Genomic DNA, 24042 nt, shown 5'->3' on the forward strand with positions numbered 1-24042 from the left:
GATAATTGGACAAGGAAAATTGAACATTGTCAAGTTTGCCCACACTAAGACGTCTAAGTGCTTATTTTCAGTACATTCTGGGTTGCCAAATCTTTTTCTTCAAAAGCCATGCCTGTCCTTCACACAGACAGATGTCTTCTCTACACTTCACATGGGTAAGCATCTCCTGTAAGCAGCTCAAAGCTTTGTTGTTTCTGGCCAGCTTCACCCCAAAATTATTAAAATGTCTGTACAAAATAAACCTGAGCTGCTAACAGAGCAGGAAGACAAACTATTTAAAGGATCCTTCCCTAGGTGAGTGACCACCAAGTTTTTATTTTCAGAACTACTGAGAAGAAGAACACATAAACTTTTAAAATTTATTTTTAGAAAAATCACAATGTTGATAGGTCTTAATAAGTAATTTTTAGGCTCACAAAAGCTGAAAAAGGATTCAAGAGTCTTGGTTAGCAAAAAGCTAGTTTCAGCTCCTCCTGCCATTTTATCGCTAACAAACACTGATTTATTTTATTTATTCTAGGCTTGGCATAGATATATCTGTTTATTCATGTAGGCAAGCAGTACATTTCTTTTCTTTGTATTTACATAAATCAAATGTTTATGTAGGAATCACTTTTGCACTCTCAAACACATTAAAGATTTTAGCACTTTTATGCTAAAAGCAGACATGGGGCAAAAAGAGACTTACAAATTAATTCCATAAGAAAATACTAAAATTTGTGTAAATCTTTGTTGCAAGCTAAGAAACATGTACAAGAAATTCTTTAATGAATTATCCTTGGCATACATTCATATTTGAATGCACAGATCTATTTACAGGTTTAATATCCGAATTTATTAATTTATAAGTTGTAAGATGTTCCATGAAATGTCATCTTCCTGCAGAACTTTGTCAGGTGGCTAAAGCCCATTAATAAGACTCATACGGTAAAATTGCATGAAAATTGAAAGCAAGTAGAATGAAAGCCAACAAAACTGGTCAGACCATTCCTTCCTGACAGAACTAGTTATTATTCCAGATTTAGTCCTTTAGCTGTTATGAGTTGTAGTTTTCCATGTTTCCACAGATCCTTGAAACATTCCTATTGCTTTCAAGAGCCACAGCACAGGTCACAAGTGCTTTCAGAGGAGGATGCAACCACAGGTGATCATCCTAGGGCAATCCTTCACAAGTCCAAAAGCACTTCTCACATGTTTGCTATTTCTAGTGTTCAGTGGATGCCTGTGGAGTGAGGTTGGCTTGTTCTGGTCAGTCTTGCTGTTTGTAGCTTGGAACCATGGCGCATGTCCCTTACACACGTATGATAAGCCTTCTGAATTCAACACTACTTTCTCTTAAGCTTTTGGCTATGGAAGCCTGAAGATGTTAATCCCCACTCCCAAGTACTTCATCCACCACTCTTTAGGCAATGCCAAACATCAATGTCACAGAAATACAAAGCCCAATTATGTTTCTGATCTGCAAAACAGGCTTTTCCACAACTGACCAGCTCAGTACTTGCTAGGCAGGAAGAGCCAGAAAGGATGAAGGCTCGGTGTGCATTAACTTTGGGTTTTCTCAATCTGTACCAGACAGATGCAATTAAAAAAAAAATCTAAAAACAAAAACATAATTTTTGTCTTCTGAATGCTTAGGCACAAGCATCTCTTCACTGGCAGCTGGCCCAGGCAGCTACACAGGTTGGATCAGCAGCACTCACACCCAGACCCACCATCCATACACAGTGAAGTGTCTGCTTTCGGGTGCCCACAACTTACACCACAACACATACACCAGTGGTTGGTCCACTCACTGAGTACAGGTTATTTAAAAAAATGTTTGTATTGCCTGAGAGCAATAACAAAAAAACATAACTGCATATTGGTTTTGGAGAGGTAAGGAAAAGTTAAACACACTGAATGCATTTGAGACACACCCATTTGTCAGAGGAGTCAAGGAAAGAATGTAAAGGCACAACATACTTCTACACTCCTGTCATTAAGGCCATGTATTGGTGTGTAACAATGCTTCACAGGGCTAACCATACAGAAGTACTCAGATCTAAGTCACAGTCCCAGAGGTGTTTCAAACAAGAGCTGTTTTCTCATGAAACTTCAGGCTCTGCTGTTTATGTTATGCTTTTTTTGTTTCTTTTTTTTTTTTTTTTGGCAGAATGCAGGTTGTTTATCCAGTTCCAAAGATCTGTTCTTCACCACTCTTTCTTTAATTTAGTTCTCCAGAAGTGTGCGCTGAACTGAAAAGTGAAAAACAATTCAAGATTAGTGCACTAAGTTAGCATACAATATAAGTTATACATTACTATGTAATAGTTTATGTAGTCAACAACTTTCAGTAGAAGTTTGACACTATGTGATAAATTTAGGCAAACAAAGGCTTGATTCTGTGAGGTTGCAAGGGTTATTACATCCCAGATTTCTCACTCAAATAACCACATCCTACTACATCAGGGAAGCTATCTACACTTGCACTGTAACCCAGCACTCAGCTCAGGCTTGCAGTTCTTGCAGATGCAAACAGGCTGCTCATACAAAAAGTAAGCTACTGAAAGCTCCTAGGTTCAGGAAGTCAAAGATAGGTTTACATAAAATTTTAAAAACACAGACCTATTCTGCTATGCCACTTGACCTGGCTTAATGAGAGACTGCTTCTAACTGGAAGCCATGTAGGTACATCAATTACCAGAAGCAGACCTAACATCTGCTGACTCCTGGAACTCAGATCAGGAGCAGCACCATGATGACCATGGCTGCCCAGTCTCTTAGCTCAACACATGATCATGTTTGTCTGCAAAATATAACAGAAGTATGAAATTTGGGAAGAAATATGACATCAATATGTAGGTAAAAGTAACCATATTCGATAACACCCCAAGTGTGACTTTACTGGTTAAAGTAAGGTATGCATCATCTGATGCATTTCGCTTTTGAGTTCTGGTGAATCCTGGCCAGAATTTTAGCATAACCCAACTACAGCTCATATTTCAACAGCCTTTGGTAGAGGACTTTGAATGCTACTATTTGCTTCCCTAATGCACAGCTGAATTGAAGATACCTGAGCGTCTTCAGTCCTTACAGCCAGTCACAAGAAAATGTTTTGTACTTCAGAGTTTTATATATTTAACAGCTTAAAGTGTTTATAAAGAAGATAATGAACCAGATGAAAGTTTGTAACGAACTGGTGCAATATCTGAGAGAAATAAGATATAATTATATTTTTAATTATAAAAACCCTCAGAAATAGTTCTGCAGGTCTAAGATTAAACTCACAGAAAAATATACTGCAAATATAGACTGCTTTGAGATTTTTATACTCAGTACTTCAAAACCAATGAACTTCAGCATGAGGTTATAGTGCTTCTTCCTTTGTTGACCAGTCACAAGGGCTAGAAGGCCAAGTTTTCACCTATACCATTTCCTCCAGTTCTCCCCACAGATTCCTGGAGCTTATCACCTGCTCCATCAGCCAAATCCCCTACACAGCCATACATGGAAGGTTGAGGTTCTCATTGTTTGTTTATTTAAAAGAGATCCTTCCACAGCTCTCACCTTTGTAGAAAGATTAATTATGTGATAGTTCTTTCATACAAGAATCATTCTCTGTTCATAATAGAGAATGCTTTAATTACAACATGCTAGTGAGTTCAGTCCTCCTTGCCTCCAGTGGAGTTTCGTCTCTGTCCAAATGCCATAATTTTTTTCATATACATTCTTGCAGTGTTCTGTATCAGCTTATAATTAGAACACATTTCAGATCCTAATCAGAAAAAAATCTACACTAATAAACTTCCAACTGCAGTTATTCATCACACTGATGCAGCAGGCTTGTGTTTTTACAATTGCCTCTAATGATACTTTTGCAGAGAAAATTCAGCTCTTCACTTTCTCTAAGTTCCTACATTTCAATTCATTCTCAAGGCAATAAACCAATCTGTTCAACAAAAAAACTAGAGAAAAGTGGCCATGTTGTCAGAACTGAACGCTTTATTCTGTTTTAAGTTTGTCATTATGGTAAAATCATAGAATCACAGAATCATTTATGTTGGAAAAGACTTTTTATATCATCCATTTTAACTCTTACCTTAAGACTGCCACTAAACCATGTCCCTGTGTGCCACATCTATATATCTTTTAAATATCTCCACGGATGACAACTGCTCTGCTATCCTGAGGAGTTTCTGATCAGCCTGTTCCAATGTTTGATGACACTCTTCATGAAGAAATTTTTCAAATATCCTATCTAAACCTCCTCTGGAAAAGTTTGAGGCCATTTCCTCTTGTCCTATAACTTGTTACCTAGGAGAAGTGACTGACACACACCTGGCTACAACCTCCTTTCAGGTGGCTGTAGAGAGTGAAAAGATGACCTGAGCCTTCTTTTTTCCAAGCTAAACATCTCCAATTCCCCCAGCCACTCCTCATAATACATAACGTGTGCTCCAGACCCTTCCTCAGATCCATTGCCCTTCTGTGGACATGCTGCAGCACCTCAGTGTCTTTCTTTAAGTCAGGGGCCCAGAACTGGACACACTACGTGAGGTGTGGCCCCACCAGAGCCACGTACAAGGGGACAAGCACAGCCTTGGTCCTGGTGGCCACACTATTGGTGATACAGTCCAGGATGACACTGGCCATCTTGGCTACTTAGGCACATTGTTAGCTCATATTCTGCCAAAATTGTTAATTTTTTTTTTTTTTTAAACAAGACAGCACAATCCATTTTCTCCAGTATGTTAGACGTCAATAACGTGCATTTAATAGGATCCCCACCAAAGAGCTGATCTTCCATCTAGATTCTTGTCTTACCAGGTGGCTCAGATTGTGCTCCCCTATGGCTTTGCATATTCACATTCTCTTCATCTGCTGGGAAAAAAAATATATTTAGCATTCAAATTCTCTTATATTTGAGGTTCTTGATAAATAGAGGTAATCTGAGAGAAAAAAACAGCAATGACAAAAAAGAGGTACTGATAGTAGGTGAGCTGCCCTGTTTTGTCTGCACATTAATTTTAACATGCATGGTAGAGATGTTATTTGGTTTCCAAACTTCCCAAATGACAAAACAGCAGTGCCTGGCTGAATGACTCCTCTATTCCTTCACTAAACAGTCAGTAAGACTGAAACAGACAAAACCAAAGCTTCTGCCCCTCCTACAACCTAGAGTACTCTCAAAGTTCTCTGATCCAAGTTATATCTTATTTAGATGGAAAAGAAGCAAGCAAGAGATGACTGCAGAAGAATGACTTATGGATGAACACTGGGGTAAGTCGTTATAAAATTAGTCAGTAGACAAGCATCTTGTGAAGACACAAAGGCAAAATTTACAAAATTAGAAACTACAAAGTATTTTTCAACATGAAAAGGTCTCTAATCCCCAACCTCCACTTGATTCGCCTTAAAATGTATTTTGTGCAGTCTCTCCCACTTATCTTTTAGCAAGAAGTGCTTTTATTTTAAGAAATGTAAACCTTTAAGTCCTCCTAGTTTTGAAACTCTAATTTTTGGGCAAAGAATTCTTCAGTCTTAGATGAGTAGTAGGAAAGGTAACTCCCTGTGAACATAAATTCATTGGGCTATTGCAACTACCTTATGCATAGGATCCATTTATAGTCCACATATAAATACAAAAATGCTTCTCTTTAGACAGTAGGAAACAAAACTAATTTGGAATTCTTACCACTTTGCTTGAAACAGAGTTTCTTCTTCTGGTAAGCAATGAAACTAGATACTGTTCCAATTACAGCAGCACCTACAGCACTTATAATTCCAGCTATTGCTCCTGGAGAAGCTGAAAAAAAACAGAGATGTTTGTATACATTTCTCAGAACTGAAAGCCATGTCAAAGTACTGTATCAAAGTAAACCCTGTGAACACTGCCAAAAACCATTAAACTGAAATTACATGAAATTGTAATAATCAACTCTGTGCATAGTGAAAAGTGAGTCCTTTCATTTTGTAACCATTGATTTCTTAGCAATGCCCATTGTTAGGGAACTTAAGCATGCCTGTTTCAAGTTCCACTAATTAAAAAAGCAATCTTTTCACAGCCAAATCTACTTTGATGCATGCAATCACTGCACCAGCAGCATCTCTGTGACCTTAACTCTTAGAAATCATTTGTAACATAAAAATGTGAAAGGACTATGGAAGCAGAGCTTAAAAGAAAGAATGCCAGATTGCACAAAAGCTTTTTAATTGTAACCCACTCCCAGTAGTGACCATTCTAGCAGAAGATTAGCAATCAGAAACCCCGAGAAAACAAGCTTCATACATGCAAACACCATACACACAAATTCATGCATTTACCCTGCTCTTCTTGGCCATCGTTTGGAGTTGGGCCCTTTCGATCTGTAAAAATGCATGGAGAGTTTACATTTGGTATGTCTAAAGAACACTCATATCATAATTGACAAATGTTTTGTCAATTAATTATGCAAAATTACAAACCATCTATTGTATCCATACAGTGCTAAACTGGCACTGAAACTTTCTGTTTTCAAAGCATGGCTCAGAGCAGTGCCAACTCCAGCCTTGAATGCTCAGCACTTCAACAAAATCATCACATAACATTCGTGGGATGTGGTTTAATAAGCCCATATAACACCACAGAGAACTTGTATAATTTCAGAGTAACATTCAACTGTATTTCACAGAACCATCTATCTTTTCCTAAAATCCCTGCCTCATCTACTAAATACCTTTGCAATCCTCTTCACAAGCAAGCCAGAGGTTCTACAGATACTAAATCTATTTGTCACTTGCAACTTGTACCACTGAGGCAGGAACCTGTGCAGTTGAAACCACCACACAAGATTCCACAGATGTTTCTTGCCCCTTCCAATTTTCAAGAACTTCCCCAAAGGAGCCTTGGAAGGGGAAAGCTACCCAAAAGAGTGGCATCAGTAATCTCTACCTAGGACAACCCTCCAGAGAAGTCAGTAAACATTAGCACATCACAAACCCTTAACTAACTTAACTTACTTAAACTAACTCTGATCTGAAAATAGTAAAATTGCAGTAATGCACCAATTAGACATAGCAAATTACCAAAAAAAGTTTGGAGAGCTATGAAATGGTTTCATACTGCTCAGTGTATACAATCATATGGTGGTGAAGGGACTTTAGTGATCACAGTGCTTCAAACATCTGCCACAGGCAGGGACACCTTCCACTAAACCAGGTTGCTCAGAGCTTGATCCAACCTGGTCTTGAACACTTCCAGGGATGGAGCATCCACAACTTCTCACCTCCTCACCTGTCACCTGCCTAACCACCACCACAGTAAAGAAGTAAAGACTAAGGATCACTTGAAAATGTAAAGATCAGTTCATCCTGTGGGACAAAGGAAATCTCTGAGAACAGAAGGTAGACTCTCCTCTGACCCACTCCTAGACTTCCTAACTACAAGAACTAAACGAAACGGAGAGCATGTCATAGAAGATCAAAACTAGCACTTGGATGACCTTAAAAATTATATTCATGGTGAATTTTGAAGTACTGCATTCACATTTCAGTTTTAGAAGCCATCTTTCTTAGTGTAACAGTAAAAATCACTCAAAATTTTTGCTCTAGACCAGTTTTGCCCCTTAAATATTTGGGGTGGTTTTTTTGGCAGAGACAGAACACATTGCTTTTTAACTCAAAAGCATGCTCTTAAGTTTCAGATACCAGAACCAAATGCATTACAAATTACAGCATGTCTAACCAGCTTGTGAGTAAGCTTTAATCAAAAGCTCAGGTAGCCACAGAAACAATATGAAGCACAACCTGCTATCTTACCATTGCTGCCACTGCCATCACTTCCTCCTTTTGGGAAATTGCCATCCAATAGATCTGAATCATCAAATGTGTCTATAAAATAATGCAAATAGCATTACCATGTTTCAAGTTCAGTGAATAAGACACACCAAGGCATATAATAACATAGAAATTTTCTCAAGACCATTCAACTGAATTTGTGGTTTAAGGTTCAGCACCAGAGTCACAACATTTAACCTTTTAAAAGCTCTCACAATGTCAAGTCTCTTCAGCTCAGCACTACACAGTTTGACAGCAGCACTCCTTTCTCTGGACTTCCTGAGCAACTGAGAGAAGTCAGTGTCCAAGAGCAGGTAGCACTGTACAAATCAGGTTAAGCAAGCAAGGAGCTTCATAAGCTGCTTAACTCTAATGGCCCAAATCTCACTGTCCTGCAAAAGCAAAGAAAGAACGTGGACAGAAAAGGACCATTTAATTTCAAGGTTGCAACTGTGAATGATTCTTCAGAGTTGGGTCTCTAAGTCACAAACAGTCCAAATGTAATTCTCTTCTCTGATTTATTGCAGGACATTGAAGTAGTCCCTTTCCATTTCCACTGAACCCTACCTCATGGAGCCTTCCTGTCTCCCTCACAGCACCTTCTCCTCCTTCCCTCTGCTGCCAAATGAATATTTAGTTTACACAAACCAAATGTGTTTCAGGCAGAAATACTAAAAGTATTGCATCAGAGGATGTTTTAGTTGGGTGCCAAAAGCGCTGTACTGAGGCATGCAAGACTCAAATTCAAGTATCTGCTGCAAATCGGACAGGTGAAAGAACAAGAACTGAGGCTGGAATTCCAGGGCTCTTTACCACCATGTTTGATAATAATGGCATCATCACACCTGTATCCATCTGAATCTGTTTTGTTCTGGGTTTAGCAAAGACAGAGAGGACCTCTAAAGCAGAACAGGCAAAGAAGGATATGTATTTTAAACCTATCTTTCAAACACAGACAATTGTATTTCTTAATGGGGCCTTTAAATTTAAAAAAAAAAAAAAGGAAGCAACCTTTTAACTTGAAGTTTTATTTTTAATTTAGATCCTTTAAGAATAAAGATCATAAGCATGACTTTTGAGCATGACTAGAAGGGATTCAGCTTGTAAAGAAGAAAGAACTCAATCCAATACATGGGTGTTTCACCACAGGCAGGCAAGAACAGCATTGCCCCAAGCACATACACACACACACACACACACACACACACACACTATCCTATCCTGCCTCTTCCCCACATCGTCCTGTTTTGAAGTGAAAGTGACTCAACAGGTTTGTTATGGAATGTCAAGAATGGTGCAAAGCTTATTTGCAAGACAACATTTTCTCAGTCTTCAGTTTGATGTATGCCACACCTGACATACATAGCAGACAATTAACAAGGATCAATTATTAGAAGTGTAACTGAGACAGTAAAAAGAGGAGTTTGTGCTAGAAGCCTTACCAGAGCCTTTAGGTTGATCTTGCTCGGGGTTATCTAATCACAGAAGAAAGATTTAAGGGAAGAAAAAAAAAAAAAGTCAAGATAACAAAACCAGACTATAGTACATTAATGTTCAAAGGGACTAGGAGAGATTAACAAATACTCTTTTACTGTTCAGAAAATCCTGTTAGATCAGTCTTACCAGTGTCTCTAGGATTTGCAGGAGGACGTGGCTTGGGATCATCTGTAGACAAATAAGAGTTAGAATAAATTGAGCAAAATTACTAGTGTGAAGAAACCAAAAGCAGAGCATATAGTGACCTCGAAAGGTGATCTGACCTAAAATACTGTATCAAAACTTCTCCATGCCATTTTCCTTTCATTAGCTAATGCTGTGTTTCTTTGGTTATTTTAGCTAAACACTGTTTTAATGCCACTAAAAGTTTTCCTGCTACATTAACCAGCATGTCAGATCCTTGCTAGGATGGTGCATACATAGAAAAACTCATTAAGTCTTATGCAGCATTTTAGTTTGCACATCTGATTTCAAAGGCTGAGATTCTTTAAATTTTTCTATCAGGTACAGATTACTTGTCCGTTTTCCCTTTTAAAATTACCAGGTTTTAACCAAATACAAAGCTTGGTACCTCACTTGACAAATAGACAAAGTACACAGAATAGAACTAGACATACAGTCCCCACAATGACATTTCATTTGGCTTGCCACAAAATAGGAAAAAAAGAGATCTTAGAACTTACCTGTGTACAGTTTTGTCACAACCTTCACATTAGAAAGGGTACTTTCCTTCAAATTATTTATAACAGATTAATGTTTCATTGTGCTACTAAAAATACTTCCTGAAATGGGAGATTACTTCGGAATTAACATTTCCTTCCGTAAGTAATAGTTTATGGAGTTAGTGCCACCTAGTGAAAAAACGCCAATGAAACAAGTAGAAGCTGGCTAAGAAATTGTTGAAATTCCTACAGTTTTGGTGATCCAGAACCTTAAGATTAACAAATGTAACTAAACAGTAATTATTTTTATCAATAGTCTGTTACCTTAATCAACTCAGTGCCTTATTATACTTAGGTCATAAAGGATGAATGGACATTGCACCAGGTAGATTTGAACAGTGTCCAGGAAAATATGATACTTACCAGGACCAAGAGCATGGGACAAGTCAAAATCATCTACAAAGAAAGAAGTTTTAAATGTAATGCAAAAACTGAATTAGTCTTAGACTATTTTTTAAACAAAATGGATGTCACAATGTTTTCTCCACAAATGAAAGACATGCTCACTCATCAGTGACTCACAGAAAAGGCCCACAGTTACCAGGCATTACCTGGTAACACTGCTGCTTTTGGAGATGATGGGACCTGTCAAGGGCCAGCTCAAGGTGAGCAAGCTCCAAACGTGTAGACTGAAAGCCAATGGAAAGGATTCTTTCAGGGTCTTGTGAAATCACAAAATACATTTCTGAGAGTGGATTCCAAAATGAAGAAATCATTTTGCTGTTAGGGAACTGCTTTGTTTTATAGAAATATCACAACCCTTTGCGCCCCTAAATTGAAAAATTCAGGATCTCAAATTGGTATGTACTCTACACTTAATTTTACAGTAAAAGGCATTACAAGCCAATTAGATCTCACCTGGATTTAATGATGGTGTCTTCTGAGTTACAGGAGGCTTCTTTGTCGTTTCTGTCAGGTATGGTTAGGGAAAAAAACAAACCTATTTAACACACTGTTCAAAAGCTACATGAAGGACAAAGGACAAAGTTTAAGTACATGTCTGTACAACAAAATACACAAGATCAAATCTATACAGCAAGACAATTTTCCTCAAAGAGAAATCTTTAAATCTTCAAAAGAGAAATTTGAGTTCTATGTGGTCAACATCTTGACAAACACTTGGCTGAATTGTTCCACTGTTTAAACAAACCAGATGTGAGGAAGCTGTCATGCAGTAATACTTAGAAATAAAAAAGTAAAAAGAGCAGGCACAATTTTCCTGCCTACCTTCCAAAAGTGCGTCTCCTAAAGAGAAGTCATCTTCGCCTGTAGAAGATAAAAGAAAGAGTAATGACACTGATTTTTCTTACTCAAATCTGCCATTTAATTAAGTCATAAACTTGTCTGTGATTTATCTTGAAGTATGTTTTCTGCTTCCTGAGTCAATCTAAAAGAATATTTTGGGTCAGGGTTGAAGACAGATATTTTTCTCTATCTCTCCAAGTCACTATCCAGATGTCTTTTCAGAAAAAACAAACAAACAAACAAACAAACAAACAAACAAACAAAAAAACCACTAAACGTTGGCTCTATAGAAATGACCTGAAGGGTTGGAACATACATTCCTGCAGCCAATAATGCACTTTACTCTGGCCACTGCTATTGCATGTTTTCTTAGTGCCATCCACAGTATATTCTTTCCCACCCTTCTTTCCACTGAACCACAAAATAAGCTGGGGGACAGCTCCTATGCACAAGAACATAAAAGATTCAAGTCTGAAGAAGATCACAAAGGCCAATATGAAAGTTCTTATGTAATGGAGTTAGCATCTTGCCATTCAAAATTAATTTTCAGGCGTTCATAAGACTTACTTTTTCCCCTAACTCGGGCTAGCAGTATAGAGGTCGTTAAGATATTAGCACATATGATCTTGAGCAGTTTTTTCAACTTCCTAAAACACAGCTAAATGCAACTGGGATCTCCACTCCAGGGGGATTTGATTCTATTTTCAGTTCTTAGGAAAAGAATACTGACTCTTGCTGCATTAAATCGATTGCTAGAGCTATTGCTGCTTACCCAGCCAACTGCAAACACACCAGCTCAAGACACCCATGACACAAACTGGTTTCACAGCACAAATGTAATGGTGTGATCTCAGCAGCAGAGAAGAGGATAGCTAAAACAGCTGCTTGGGGTGTTTCTAAATTTTCATCATCCCTACTTTCACTGAAGCATAGAATAAGTAATCTGTTATTAAAAAAAAAAAGACGTCCAAATATACTGCTTCAGCCCCATAGAAGCTGGAAGACTTTTTCTACCTACTGAGTACCAAGCCAGCTAGAGCAAAAGTTATTTCCAGACAGAAACTACCTTAATTCAGAAGATACCTGCATAAAGCATTTATGTGTCTGGCTTTTTGTCTGAGAATGTAACCACCAAAGAGGCATCAGAACCAGCTACTGCAAAGTCTGAAGAGAGGAATATAAACAGACATCAAAATCAAACCACAAGCAGAATGCACCTTTCACTTACGTGACAGACCAAGTTAAGACAAGTCATGTGTCTACCATCAGGAATGATGGATGCTTATATACCTGGTGACATCTTTTGCCATAACTGAGGTCAAAATTGAAATGTCTCCTCCTTCTCAGATAACTGCACTAATAATGCCCTTTATTTCCAGAAAAGAAAGGAGAGTAAGATAGACAGGCCTGCCTGCTCCGTGGCAAGCCCTTTCATGGAAACAGAGGGGATTGATGACTTCATTGTGGTGCATGAGTAAAGTGCATTTAAAATCTTCTGGATAAAATAAGTAGGTACAGATCTTGAATAGAAAGCAAGAAAGTATTTTACTTGGTGTTCCTTATTTCAGGTGGAGACCACAAGCTCTGCTAGATCATGATAAGCTGCTTCACACAATGCAAAATATTTGCAGGTCATTTATCTGAAGTCTACATCAACCTTGCAATACAATTTTATAAACCTCTGTAAAATTAGAAGGTTGTAAGACACAAATGCCAGTTACTTCTGAAGTTACTCTTTTGGTTAGACTACACCAAGAAACCTCCATATTGACAGGCAGATAAAGGTCAAAGCACTCACAAGAAATTTTAACAGGCATTTGCAGTGTTTATCCTCAAACCTGAATTCTAGTTTGCTTGTGTTCTCAAGTACATACATCTCTCAGGCTACAGCTCTCTGGAAGGTATACCTAAGACAAGACCTGATCAGAATTTGGTAGAATAACTCCAAGAGGGCAGGCAGAGGAATCTGTTGAAAATGCACACTCCTTAAAACACTCTACCAGAACAGCACCCAGAGGAGGGACCATCAAGAACTGTTAATGCCATCTGTTTCAAAGGTATATCACTAAGACAACGAATGTCACACTTTGTGTACATTTCAAGAGCCCTGTTTCTTTTCAGGCAGATGGAAAAACAAGCACATACATTCAGCTTTATGCTTTGGTGCAGCTGAAATTTAACTTGGAGCAGAAAAGAGGCTATATGAAGAGCTTCCCATTGCCAGAATGAAACTTACTCCAGGAACTCAGAATGGCTTGAGCTGCAGCCATTTCCTTCAAGAGGAGAAAATCTTTGTAAATGATGTGTTTTCAGAGATATTGCTATTTTAAGGGATTTTGCACATGAACTTCACAGAGAAATAATATAGGATGAGATTGCTTACTGCCAAGCTCACATTAAAAAAAATGCTTTGAGAGAGGAATAAACAAATTTAAGAGTCAATTTTTAAAAAATCATGCTTTATTGACTGGAATTATTATTCTGAAACCAAAATTCACCAGCAGCAAGATATCAAGCTCCTCATATACATTATGTTTTCAAGATAAAGTAGCAAAAAATGTCAAAACTCAGCTTATAGAACTCATTACAACATTCTGCACTCTAATGTGCTGGAAGTTGGTTTTTCCAGCAAAGAAAGGTGTTTCTCCTCTGTTCATGACAAACCTTCCTATGTCTTTAAAGCAGTTACTTTTATAAATGTACTCGCTCCATTTTTGGTATGGCTGGGCCCAACTAAAGTAGAACTTCAGTGACTTAGTCTAAAAGGAGAAAAGCTTAATATGATTCAGTTGATTCCAGGAAAAAATAATTAGAAAATAAGAGATAAAGCTGCAGAACTAGAATAAATGTACTATCAGGGTCCAAGAAGGAAAAGTCAGCAAGAATATGCTGCACTCCTACAGATTTAAGGAACACCCACAGCAACTAAGCATATGAGCATTTTCTTAATCTGAACAAAAATATTTACAAATAAAGCAGACATTGTATTGCTTATAAAGCACAATACAGCAGGTATTTCTAGCTCCTCGGGGCATGAGCAGATGCAAGAATACTTCAGAAGTGTCTACATTATTTTCCTTTCATGTCTGTAGCTCAAATACCTGGATCTCAAGAGAGAGATCTTCAGCAAGCCATCCCTAGTAACCAACATAGTTTGTGTTAGCTGGGGGCGGGGGGAAACAGGTGAAACAAAAAGAGCAAACATAGACTTTGAATAGCTGAAGAACTAGAGGATATTAAAGAGATCCAAGTAAGCAAATAAGAGCGCAAAGACCTGTCACTGCTCTCAGATACTTCCTGCTACAGTATTAGATTGGTCATATTCACATTCCACTGCAGAAGGCAACAGGAGCTTTGGAAAGTTCCTCTATTAGTCACATATAGAGCAACACACTAAGAAAGGAGATTTGTAATGAATAACCACAAAAGTAACTTTCTAACTTGAGCAATAGGCTGCTTTAATTTTGTTTTCCTAAAAAAGCCAGTGCTCTTCTGCTTCCTTCCCTCCTTCTCTCCCTTGCACACCACAGGGTACCCACAGAGCCTGCATGTTGCAACAGGTCTTCTAGCTGCAGGCCTATGAAATAAGTGACAGTGATCATCTTGTCTCCATCCCACAGCTGGACATTATCTGATACTCCATCAGTGGCTAACTTACAATCACAGAATATCTCCAGTTAGAGGGACCTGTAAGGATCAGCAAGTCCAACACCCTGCTCCTCACAGGACTGACTATAAATAAATCATATGAATAAGAGCCTCATTCAGACATTCCTTGAACTGTCAGGCTTGGCTCCATGCCCAGTTTCTTCCTGTTTGTTCCAGTGACCAACCACCCTCTCAGGTAAGAACTCTCTCCTAATGTCCAATCTGAACTTCCCCTGAGGCAGCTTCATTCCATTCCCTTATGTCCTTTTGGAGATAATCAGAGAGAGGAGAACAGCACAAGCCCTGCTGCTGCCCTCCCCCACTCTTGAAGAAGCTGTAGGCTGTTGTGTGCCTTTTTTAATCCAGGCTGAGCAAATCAAGTGACCTCAGACACTCATAGTAAGTTTTGTTCTTGAGGCCTTTCACCATCTTGGTCACTCTCCTCTGGACACACTCTAGTAGTTTGATCTCCTTATTGTTTTGAGGCATCTAAAATTACACACAAGGACTCGAGCAGAATGGAGTGGGACAATCACTCCCCTCTAGCAGCCACCACTGCTGTTCCTGATGCACCGCAGGGCACACGTGGCCCTTCTGGCTGCCAGACTGTTGACTCATGTTCATCTTGCCATCAACACAACCCCCAGGTCTCTTTCTGCAGATTGCTTTCCAGCTTCCCGTCCTCCAGTTTGTACAAAGAACCAGGATTATCCCATCCCAGGCATGAAACCTGCCACTTGCTCTTCTTTAATTTCACATGGTCTGCAACTGCCCAACTTGCTCTGCTCCTCAGCCCCTTCTATTTGTGACCTATGCAAAAATCTCGAGCTCAAAGAGGCCCTTCATTCTCTGCAGGGTCTACACGAGGTCTGGCAGCCTTCTTGTAGGAGAAGGATATTGATAGCCACAAAGGTAGCACTTAGGCAGCCAGGCAAAAAGCAGCTTCCAGAACAGAAACTGGATAGCTGGATTTTATACTCCTGCGTCTTGTGTTCATTCTTCTCAGGGGATTGAAAATGCTAGGAGTAGAAATATTCAACACTTAACCATAACAGAACCTGTAGAAAACACAAAAAAAGGCCAATACACAGGAACTTGTTCAAGAAACACTTTGAATAAGAGAACATAGACACTACATCCCTTCCAATTGTTTTTTAAACTTACCAGCACTTGATTTCAATCTAGGTTACCCTACCAGCATTAGTTACCTACAATAGAAAATTCTACTGCTCAGCTCACATTAAAACAATTATTTTCTTGAACATCCTATGCAGGCAAAACCAAAAGGGGTACTTCAATTAGAAAAAAATCTTGGAGAAGGGGTCTTCATATCTTACTATAAAGACTGTATCCCTAAGGGCTTTAAATGGAGAACCTGGAACATGAGACGTACACACAAGGTAGGCAGCTATTGGAAAAAAACTGTACTCTTTCCTCTCAGCCAGTGCAGAGGTTTGCAGGCAAGATCTCTGTGTCAGGCAATGCTGATATTCCTGCTGCTAAGCAGCAGTTCATAATTAGCCCTGCCCAAAGTCTCATGAAATTAAATCCCACTATTTCTTTCAAACCCTGTACCCACCTATCGATGCTGCTTTTCATGTCTGGTTTCTCTGCACAGCAAGAGAAAACAAAAAAATTTGCATAAAATTCTGTTTAGCAAATGAAGCTCCTTCCTATCTAAAATAAATATGCTCCAAATATGAATAACAGCTGTAAATCAGCTAAAAAGAAAAGCAGAGATAATTCTTTTCATCTGGGGGAGTGTCTGCTTTCCGCACATCTGGAGCACTCACTAATGTAACCAATGGGAATAAAGTCAGTAAGATCTCTGCTGTAACCGATACAAATATTTACTTCTTCTACAAAGAGATGTGTAAGACAAGCCTAATAATGATCATATTTATTTTTTGCACAGTGATCCAAAAGCTGCTTCCCTTAAAAGTTACTTTATTTGCCTAATTTGCCTTTATTACCTATCTTGAAAACACAGAACATAAAAAGTTAGGCAATTATGTGGCCCAATCATTTCTGGATCTGACTGCTAGTAAATATTTGCTAGTTTAATATTCTAATTACTGTTTCTTCTGTTCAAAAATGGAAATTTAATATTTCTTAAAAGCCTACAAGGCCGTATTTTGACTCAAAATTATTTATGTAAATAACTAGTAATGTAAGGGGTTTTTAACAAAACATGGTAAAAGAAGACATTTGGAAATGAAAAAAAAAGCCTCATATTTTGAAGCACAGTTAGGGGAATTTTGCTTGCTTAAAAGTTTCCCATGGACTAGGCAACTTTTGTTGCCACTTTAGGCTGTAGAAAGTCAGAAAATACAATGGAGCTTTTAGAGCTCTTATGCAATATAAGCAGAGTTTTCCAGGGGAGGATTTGACACAGGAATAAGAGGACAGAATGAATAGCTCTTAATCAACAGAAAGCACACAGAAGAACTGAATCAGTTGCAAAGCTAGAAAATAACATGATGGCAACAGTCCTGCCAAATGCTGAGCTGCTAAGAAGGGGTAAAAGAGAACTATGCAAAACTAAAAACTCCTGTGAGTCCCTTCAATCTGGTATTGAGAATAAAAGCAAATATATGACATGTTAATCACAACCCAACCAGGGATGAGTTGTCTATTTCAGTCTGGTTTATTTCTTACAGTTCATAATTCTTCATGCTCATAGTGCATGTGACCACTTTCCCTCCAAACTGCAGCTGGGATATTTGGTGATAGCACTCAGTGGGGCAAAACAACATCAAACAGAAAAGCCACAGATCCCAGATCTTTTCCTGAATATTAAAACAGCTTCCAAGACCCTGCCATTGATGGCAGCTTGGAAAGAGCTGAAATATTATTCCATGCTGTTGAGACTAAATGTTATAATTTATGGTTTAGAACAGCTTCATGAAGGACCTCTGCCTATTATAGCAAAACTGTATTACAAAAGCTGCAGAGAAGACCAGCACACCCTGAACTGCTCTGTGATAGAGATAAGATAAAGTAAATGCAAGTTTGGGGAGAGAAGAAATACATTCACAGAGGGATTAAGCTTAAATGTTCTGGGAGAGGTCACAGCCCAAGGCTATCAGCTGACTGGCTCAGACCCTCATACCAAAGGGTGGGGTGGGAAGAGAGATTTGGGGTATGTGGGGTGATAAGAGCTCTGGCCAGAGGCAGCGAACACCCATCCTCCACTGTGCAGAAGAGTTCAGCTGAGTTTCTTCACCCAGGGAAAAGCTTATCCACAGCAGAGGGGGTGTCATGGCCCATCAAAGGGGTCCCCAGACCCTGCACCAGAGCACTGCAGCATGATGGAACAGATCCACAGTGTCTCAGAGGCACGTGGGCACTCCCACCTGGCCCAAACATATTAATCCATGGGATTGTATACTTTATGGCATGGTGTGGCGGCAGGGGACCCTGATCACCAAGACCAGGTGGAGGGGATCAATGATACATCACTGGGCCCCTCAGAAGGGTGATATGCTTTGCCAAAGCCCTGTCACTCTCTTCCTGTCCCCCCATGCCCCCCCCCCACCTATTTACCTACTTTTCTATTTCTTTCTTTCTTCCTTCCCCTCTTTATCTCTCTTTCTTTCTTTCTTTCTTTCTTTCTTTCTTTCTTTCTTTCTTTCTTTCTTTCTTTCTTTCTTTCTTTCTTTCTTTCTTTCTTTCTTTCTTTCTTTCTTTCTTTCTTTCTTTCTTTCTTTCTTTCTTTCTTTCTTTCTTTCTTTCTCTTTGCCTCTTTTACTATAAAATAAATCAATTATTTTTGGCACCAACATGATGGTGCCAAACCTCGTTTGGTTTTAATCACATTGTTTTGGTATATTTCGAACCTTTCTGGGTCCATCCATTTTATTTGCAGAGGTTTAGTTTCCTTTGGTCTTCTCCTTTGGTGTTCAAGTGGTTTGTAACACATGCTTCGGGGAAAGTTGTTTCCTGCAGACAGTACCACCTCCACATGTTCAAAATAAGTAAAACTCAGCTGGCCACAGTCATGGCAAACCTGCAGTGGCTGACCCTTCTGAAGCAGGGGGACTGAAAGGGTTCCAGAGATGTCCCCCAGGTTCAGTAGCTTATGGCTCTATGACATGGGCCAATCCTAGCCACTGGACTATACTCCTTGTGCTACCAAGTCTTAGAACTACAAATAAGTCACTCTGCAGATAAGAATCTGCAACGCTTTTCACAAATGAGAACTGAAATACCTTGCTCTGTCTCCTGAAGTTTGTAAGCAGAAACCTAAGCTACACTAATAAGAGCTGTTAGAAGAACATTTGGGCAATGGAAGCATGGCACTTCCACCAAGAAATGACAAGTTTTGGGGGCACTGGGATGGGAGGAAAAAGCATAGTATATGCCTGGGCAACCAACATAATGTCAGCATCCTAATCTCTGTAACACCTCTTAGAAACTCTCCGTATTGGTTGGCATCATACATAATTAAATAAAGTGAATCTGATTCCAGTTTTTTACAATTTGGCTAAGATACCTCATGCTCACAAGTATTTACTCTTGTAATTCTGAATTTTGCATCCTAGCCCTCCTCCTCAGACTGGCTAGTGTCTGTTGCAAATTGTCATAACATCCTCCAAAGCTCAAAGCCAGTATGTCAGCATGTCTCCCTCTTTCAGTGTCAAAGACTCTCATTACTTCTCCAGGTTTTCTGCACTTACATCTAACAATAGCTTCAGCAGTTCTTGACAAGAATCTTTCTGACTGACATCCATGAAGCCTCTTGGCCTGAAGTGGGTACTTCAAAACACACAAGCAATCAAACCTCTACATGCATTTCTACATCTCAGTACCCCACCCAGTCTAGTGCAGAGAAAAGGAGAAGTGTTTTTCAGGGCAATTTTATGGGGCACAACTTCAAGGGCTGAGTGTTTTTTCTGCTCATCCCAAATCAGTAAAATACTTTATAAGCAATAAAGTGTGTAAGGAGATAGATTCAGGGCTTCATTTCACAACAAACAGTCAGGAAACATCAGCATTTTGTTTGGTCTGCATCGTCACTGCATCTCTGGTGGCCTCTTGGATTGGGGCAGGGAGGAAAGAGTAATCCTGGTGTGGTGGGGGCTCAGAGGAAAAAAAGTTAAGTGCAGCAGCAAGGTTCAGGGACCAAAAGATTAGGGCAATATGCACGAGGTGAAACATGGTAAAGTTTTAGCACAAGAAATGAGGAAGCACTAAGAACCCAAAATCTGTGATCTGGCAGACATTTGGCATAGGCACGGGCCCCAAAACCTCAACTGACACAGGACTGGTAAATAATCCTCACTCCGATTAAGGAAAAAAAGTTAAATTATAATTTATGTTGAAAAAATTAAAGGAACTTGGATCTTAATTTATAAATTCCTTCTTTAAATTAAAATTTATTTTAAATACACACTTGCAATGCCTACAGAGCCAGATCAATACTGTTATTTTTATAGCAGCACACTGAAGATTCACAGAAAGCAGAACTCCTATGTCTGCTGATACTTGTAAGATGACAATTTCACAGCTTGCTTATTTTATCTTCCCCACCACAACTCTTACCAATTCAATACAGTTTGTATAGTAAGTCCAAACAAAATCCGTAATCTAACCAGAAACATCAACTGAACATCAAAACTGACTTTGTTTTTCCAGACTTTTTATTTTCATTGTGGCTTGTTCAGTTACGGCTAAAAAGACTCTTCAGGCTTTTCAATCTATGTACTTGAAATGAGCTATGACCACTTGTGCTAAAAGAAAGAAGATGACTTTGGGCTTTTGATGAGAGTTTCCTGTGAGGAAGGTGTGGGCTGAGGAAACCAGACTCAGTACAGTGTTTGTAATTATTTGAATCCTAGGAGTTGGCACAAATACATGGCAAGCCAGAAACATAAGTTTTGTTTCTCATTTAAAAGAAGCTTGAGAGGTTTTCCTTTTAACTTCCTATACTTCAGTACTTGAGGAAAAAGGTAAGTCTTCCCTTTTGTACCAAGGCTATGTTCTTAGTAGTTTCAGAGTGTTCATGAGCCCAGAAAAATAGCTGGAATGCGTTCACAGGGGAACTATAAGCATTTCCAGTTCAAGTGCATCTTGTGAAAGTACTACAGTTATATTTAGACAACACCTTTAAGAGGAATTCTCCACGTCCACTCTAAGAATTATTTTCATCATCTTTCCTTTGATTCTGTATCACCTCCTAAAACCAAATAAGATTTTATGTTCCAGTGTTAATCACTTGCAGGCTGCCATTACACATGCCAGACTTCAGCGTGCACTATAAATTTACTCATTTATTAGAAGTTTAATCATTTCATAGAACACCATAGGACAGCAATGGGAATGGATGCAGGACAGGTAAGAATTGTGAGCTGAAGAATCTGTGCCAGGATACAGGACTGGCAATGGAGTCAGTGACAAAGATGCAATGGCAATGATAGGAGTAGGGATGCCAAGGGATACCTACCAAGGGATAGGAGTAGAAGCAACAGGAAAGAGGAAAGAGAGAGAGGGAGAAATCTGGATGCAGAGTTGTCAGCTCACTACAGCCAAAAGCTTCAGAATCACAAGTCTTGCCTACAGTTTGGGGAAAAAAGGTCCACACCTCTGCTAGTATACAAATAAAAGAGCTGGCCTTCACAAAAGGCCAAATTAGAAAAAAAGAAAGCCGAAAGTTTTTATGAGAACGGTGGAGAAGAATATTGTAAATCAGATTGCAAACTTGCTGGCTAAGACAAGCAGTGACAACGCTGAGGTGAAGAAAAGATGTCACAATAACCATTTGTACCAGTTGGGGAGGGAGAGAGCAGGGAATAGATGGTGAAGTAGCTACTGAATTTGGGATTCAGTTGCAAGATGCCTGGCATCCAGGACAGAATGAGAGACAGAATAGGCAGGAAGGCATTTCTGGTGTTGAAGAGAAAAAAAATACAGGTATGGGTAGCTGGAGGTGAGGGAAGACTCAGTAGACTGAAAGATAGTGCTATAAAATGTAGAAATAGACAGGCTTATCTAAAACCTTTTTGCATAGGCTTCTCCAAGCCCCTCCCCCAAAGCTTATCCCAAAACTTCTTGTTTCTAAATTTAACAAGGACTTGTGTGACTCTAGAGCTGTCTCATTTGTCCAACAATAGCATCAGCTCTAATAAACACTGAATACTACCCAATGCATTCACCTCACTTTTTATTCACATCTCACTTTTAATACTGCTACTACCATTACCACTAATTCCTTTTCTCTTCACATAGGTTCTTCTCCTCCAAATCATAAGGAACAAAAACAGTGGTGGTAAAATATAAGTCTAAATACTCTAACTGCACTTTTTCCAGAAACAGAAGGCTTAGAGTGTAATATTTTTGTGTTAGTTATAAAAACAGTAATCCTACCGATATTGCTTGGATTTGCTTTCCTGAAAATAAAAATTTTTCACATGATGTTATCCTCAGAATGTTAGATTTCTTTGCAAACAGAAACTATACAAGCAACATTTTTCTGTGGTTAAGCAAAAAAGCAAAGACAGTTTTATAATTAAAATCAGATTTTTGCCATTTAAATTGATGGGTGTTTAATCAAAAAGAACTTCTGTTTCATTGAAAGATTAACTTCTATACTGAGTTTAACATTTAACTGATGAAAGAAAGACTGCTATCCTAAAAACAAAGCTTGATATCACCATGATTAAAACTCCTGGGCTCAGAGGGAAATGAGCTTTTTAGATACTTTACTCACATCAAGAAATGGATACCATTTCCTGTGAAAAATTTGGAAGCAAGAAGAGATCCAATGGGAGTTTTACAGGATGCAAGCTACGAGAAAAGTAGAGCAGAATTAACATCTGCATTTAACTAACCATTGCCCCAGTCAAGAGGCCTTCCTTTTACACATACTGTTAAGGATATGATTTTTAAATGTTTTTAGCATGTGGACACTTCACAACTGACTGAAATGTGCACAGAGTAAACCAAATGCATTTGTTATGCAGCCAATGGTGTTGTGTAATGAGACCTGACTTAAAATGTAAATGTTTACTTTCAAAATTATCTTTTTCCTAAAACACATTTGAATTACTCCTGCATGTGATATGTCAACTCTATATTTTAAAGGCACTGTTCTACATTTAAAAAACCTGTCCAGTATTTAGAAAAACTATTGTAAACAGGCCTTGTACCACAAAGTTATAAGTTCTTGGACGTTCACAGGAATTTGCCTTATGACTTTTTGGAATTCTTTGTGAAAAGTCTTCTGGATCTTATTATCTGGGCTTCACAGTCACATCAAATGCAGAGGCTAATCCAGTTTAAAAGGAACTTGTGATGGCTATCACTGCATTTATTTTCAACAAGTGAAAACTGTACCTGTGGAAGGAGCAACAAATTTTCTGCAGCAAGTTAGGTAATCTTTCCCAGACTAGAATTTATAAACATATAGAGAAACAATTTTTCTTTAAAATTTAAAAAAGAAACTAAAACTACCTTGTATGATACCAAGAAAACCTTCCAAACACTAGCTTTGGGTCCATCTTCACCTGGAATGGTGCTCAGTATACTGAGCTGGCTTTTACAAGGGGTAGGAACACAGCCCTACCATCTTCCATGGCACTATCCACAAAGGTTCAAGGCAACATCGCTGGAGAATTTTTCCATGGTCAATATATAATTGATGATCAGACAATTGTAAGAAAAACCTTCAAAACAGTATTAAGTAATGGGCACTATGCAATCTTTATCTTTCCCCAACCTGAATTGATTAATCTGAAGACAGTAAATCAATATGAAGGCCGAGCTCCTCAGGCTATAAAATGCCCCAGTGTATGACAATTTATATGCTGAAGAGGCTGCCATGAATTTGCAGAAGTAATGGCCTTTGTTCACCTTAGAATATGCTTGGGAGCCCCAGTGGCCCTGAAAATACATATACACAGCCTCCTGAGTGATCACTAATGTAGTGCAGTAATGGCTCAAAGACTGGAGTCATGTTAATCAGCAGCCATGAGGAAAACCATTTTCAACATAACAGCTACTCAGAGAAGCATCTACTTGAACACACGATGTAAATAAGAATATCTGAAATTCAAAGGCAATTTAAGAAACATAGTGACCATAGGCTGACCAGTTAGCCAGACTTGCCAGTAGAGTCTTATGGTGTGGGCACAAAGGA

At 38.8% G+C, this 24042-nt stretch overlaps 1 protein-coding gene across 1 annotated transcript in view; it reads right to left on the reverse strand.

Annotated features, from left to right (window-relative positions):
• Positions 1–345: 345 nt before the first annotated feature.
• Positions 346–24042, reverse strand: part of CD99 (CD99 molecule (Xg blood group)) — a 31130-nt gene continuing 7433 nt past the window's right edge. The window contains exons 3-12 of the mRNA XM_088159335.1: positions 11241–11279; positions 10872–10922; positions 10377–10409; positions 9418–9459; positions 9237–9269; positions 7777–7848; positions 6304–6345; positions 5675–5785; positions 4804–4860; positions 346–2234 (exon numbers count right to left, since the gene is read on the reverse strand). Of these exons, the coding sequence (XP_088015461.1) occupies positions 2209–2234; positions 4804–4860; positions 5675–5785; positions 6304–6345; positions 7777–7848; positions 9237–9269; positions 9418–9459; positions 10377–10409; positions 10872–10922; positions 11241–11279 (506 nt within the window). The 3' untranslated portion in view covers positions 346–2208. The remainder of the gene's footprint in view (positions 2235–4803; positions 4861–5674; positions 5786–6303; positions 6346–7776; positions 7849–9236; positions 9270–9417; positions 9460–10376; positions 10410–10871; positions 10923–11240; positions 11280–24042) is intronic.

This window comes from Sturnus vulgaris, chromosome 2 (genome assembly GCF_052056855.1).
Source record: "Sturnus vulgaris isolate bStuVul1 chromosome 2, bStuVul1.hap1, whole genome shotgun sequence".
Taxonomy (NCBI): domain Eukaryota; kingdom Metazoa; phylum Chordata; class Aves; order Passeriformes; family Sturnidae; genus Sturnus; species Sturnus vulgaris.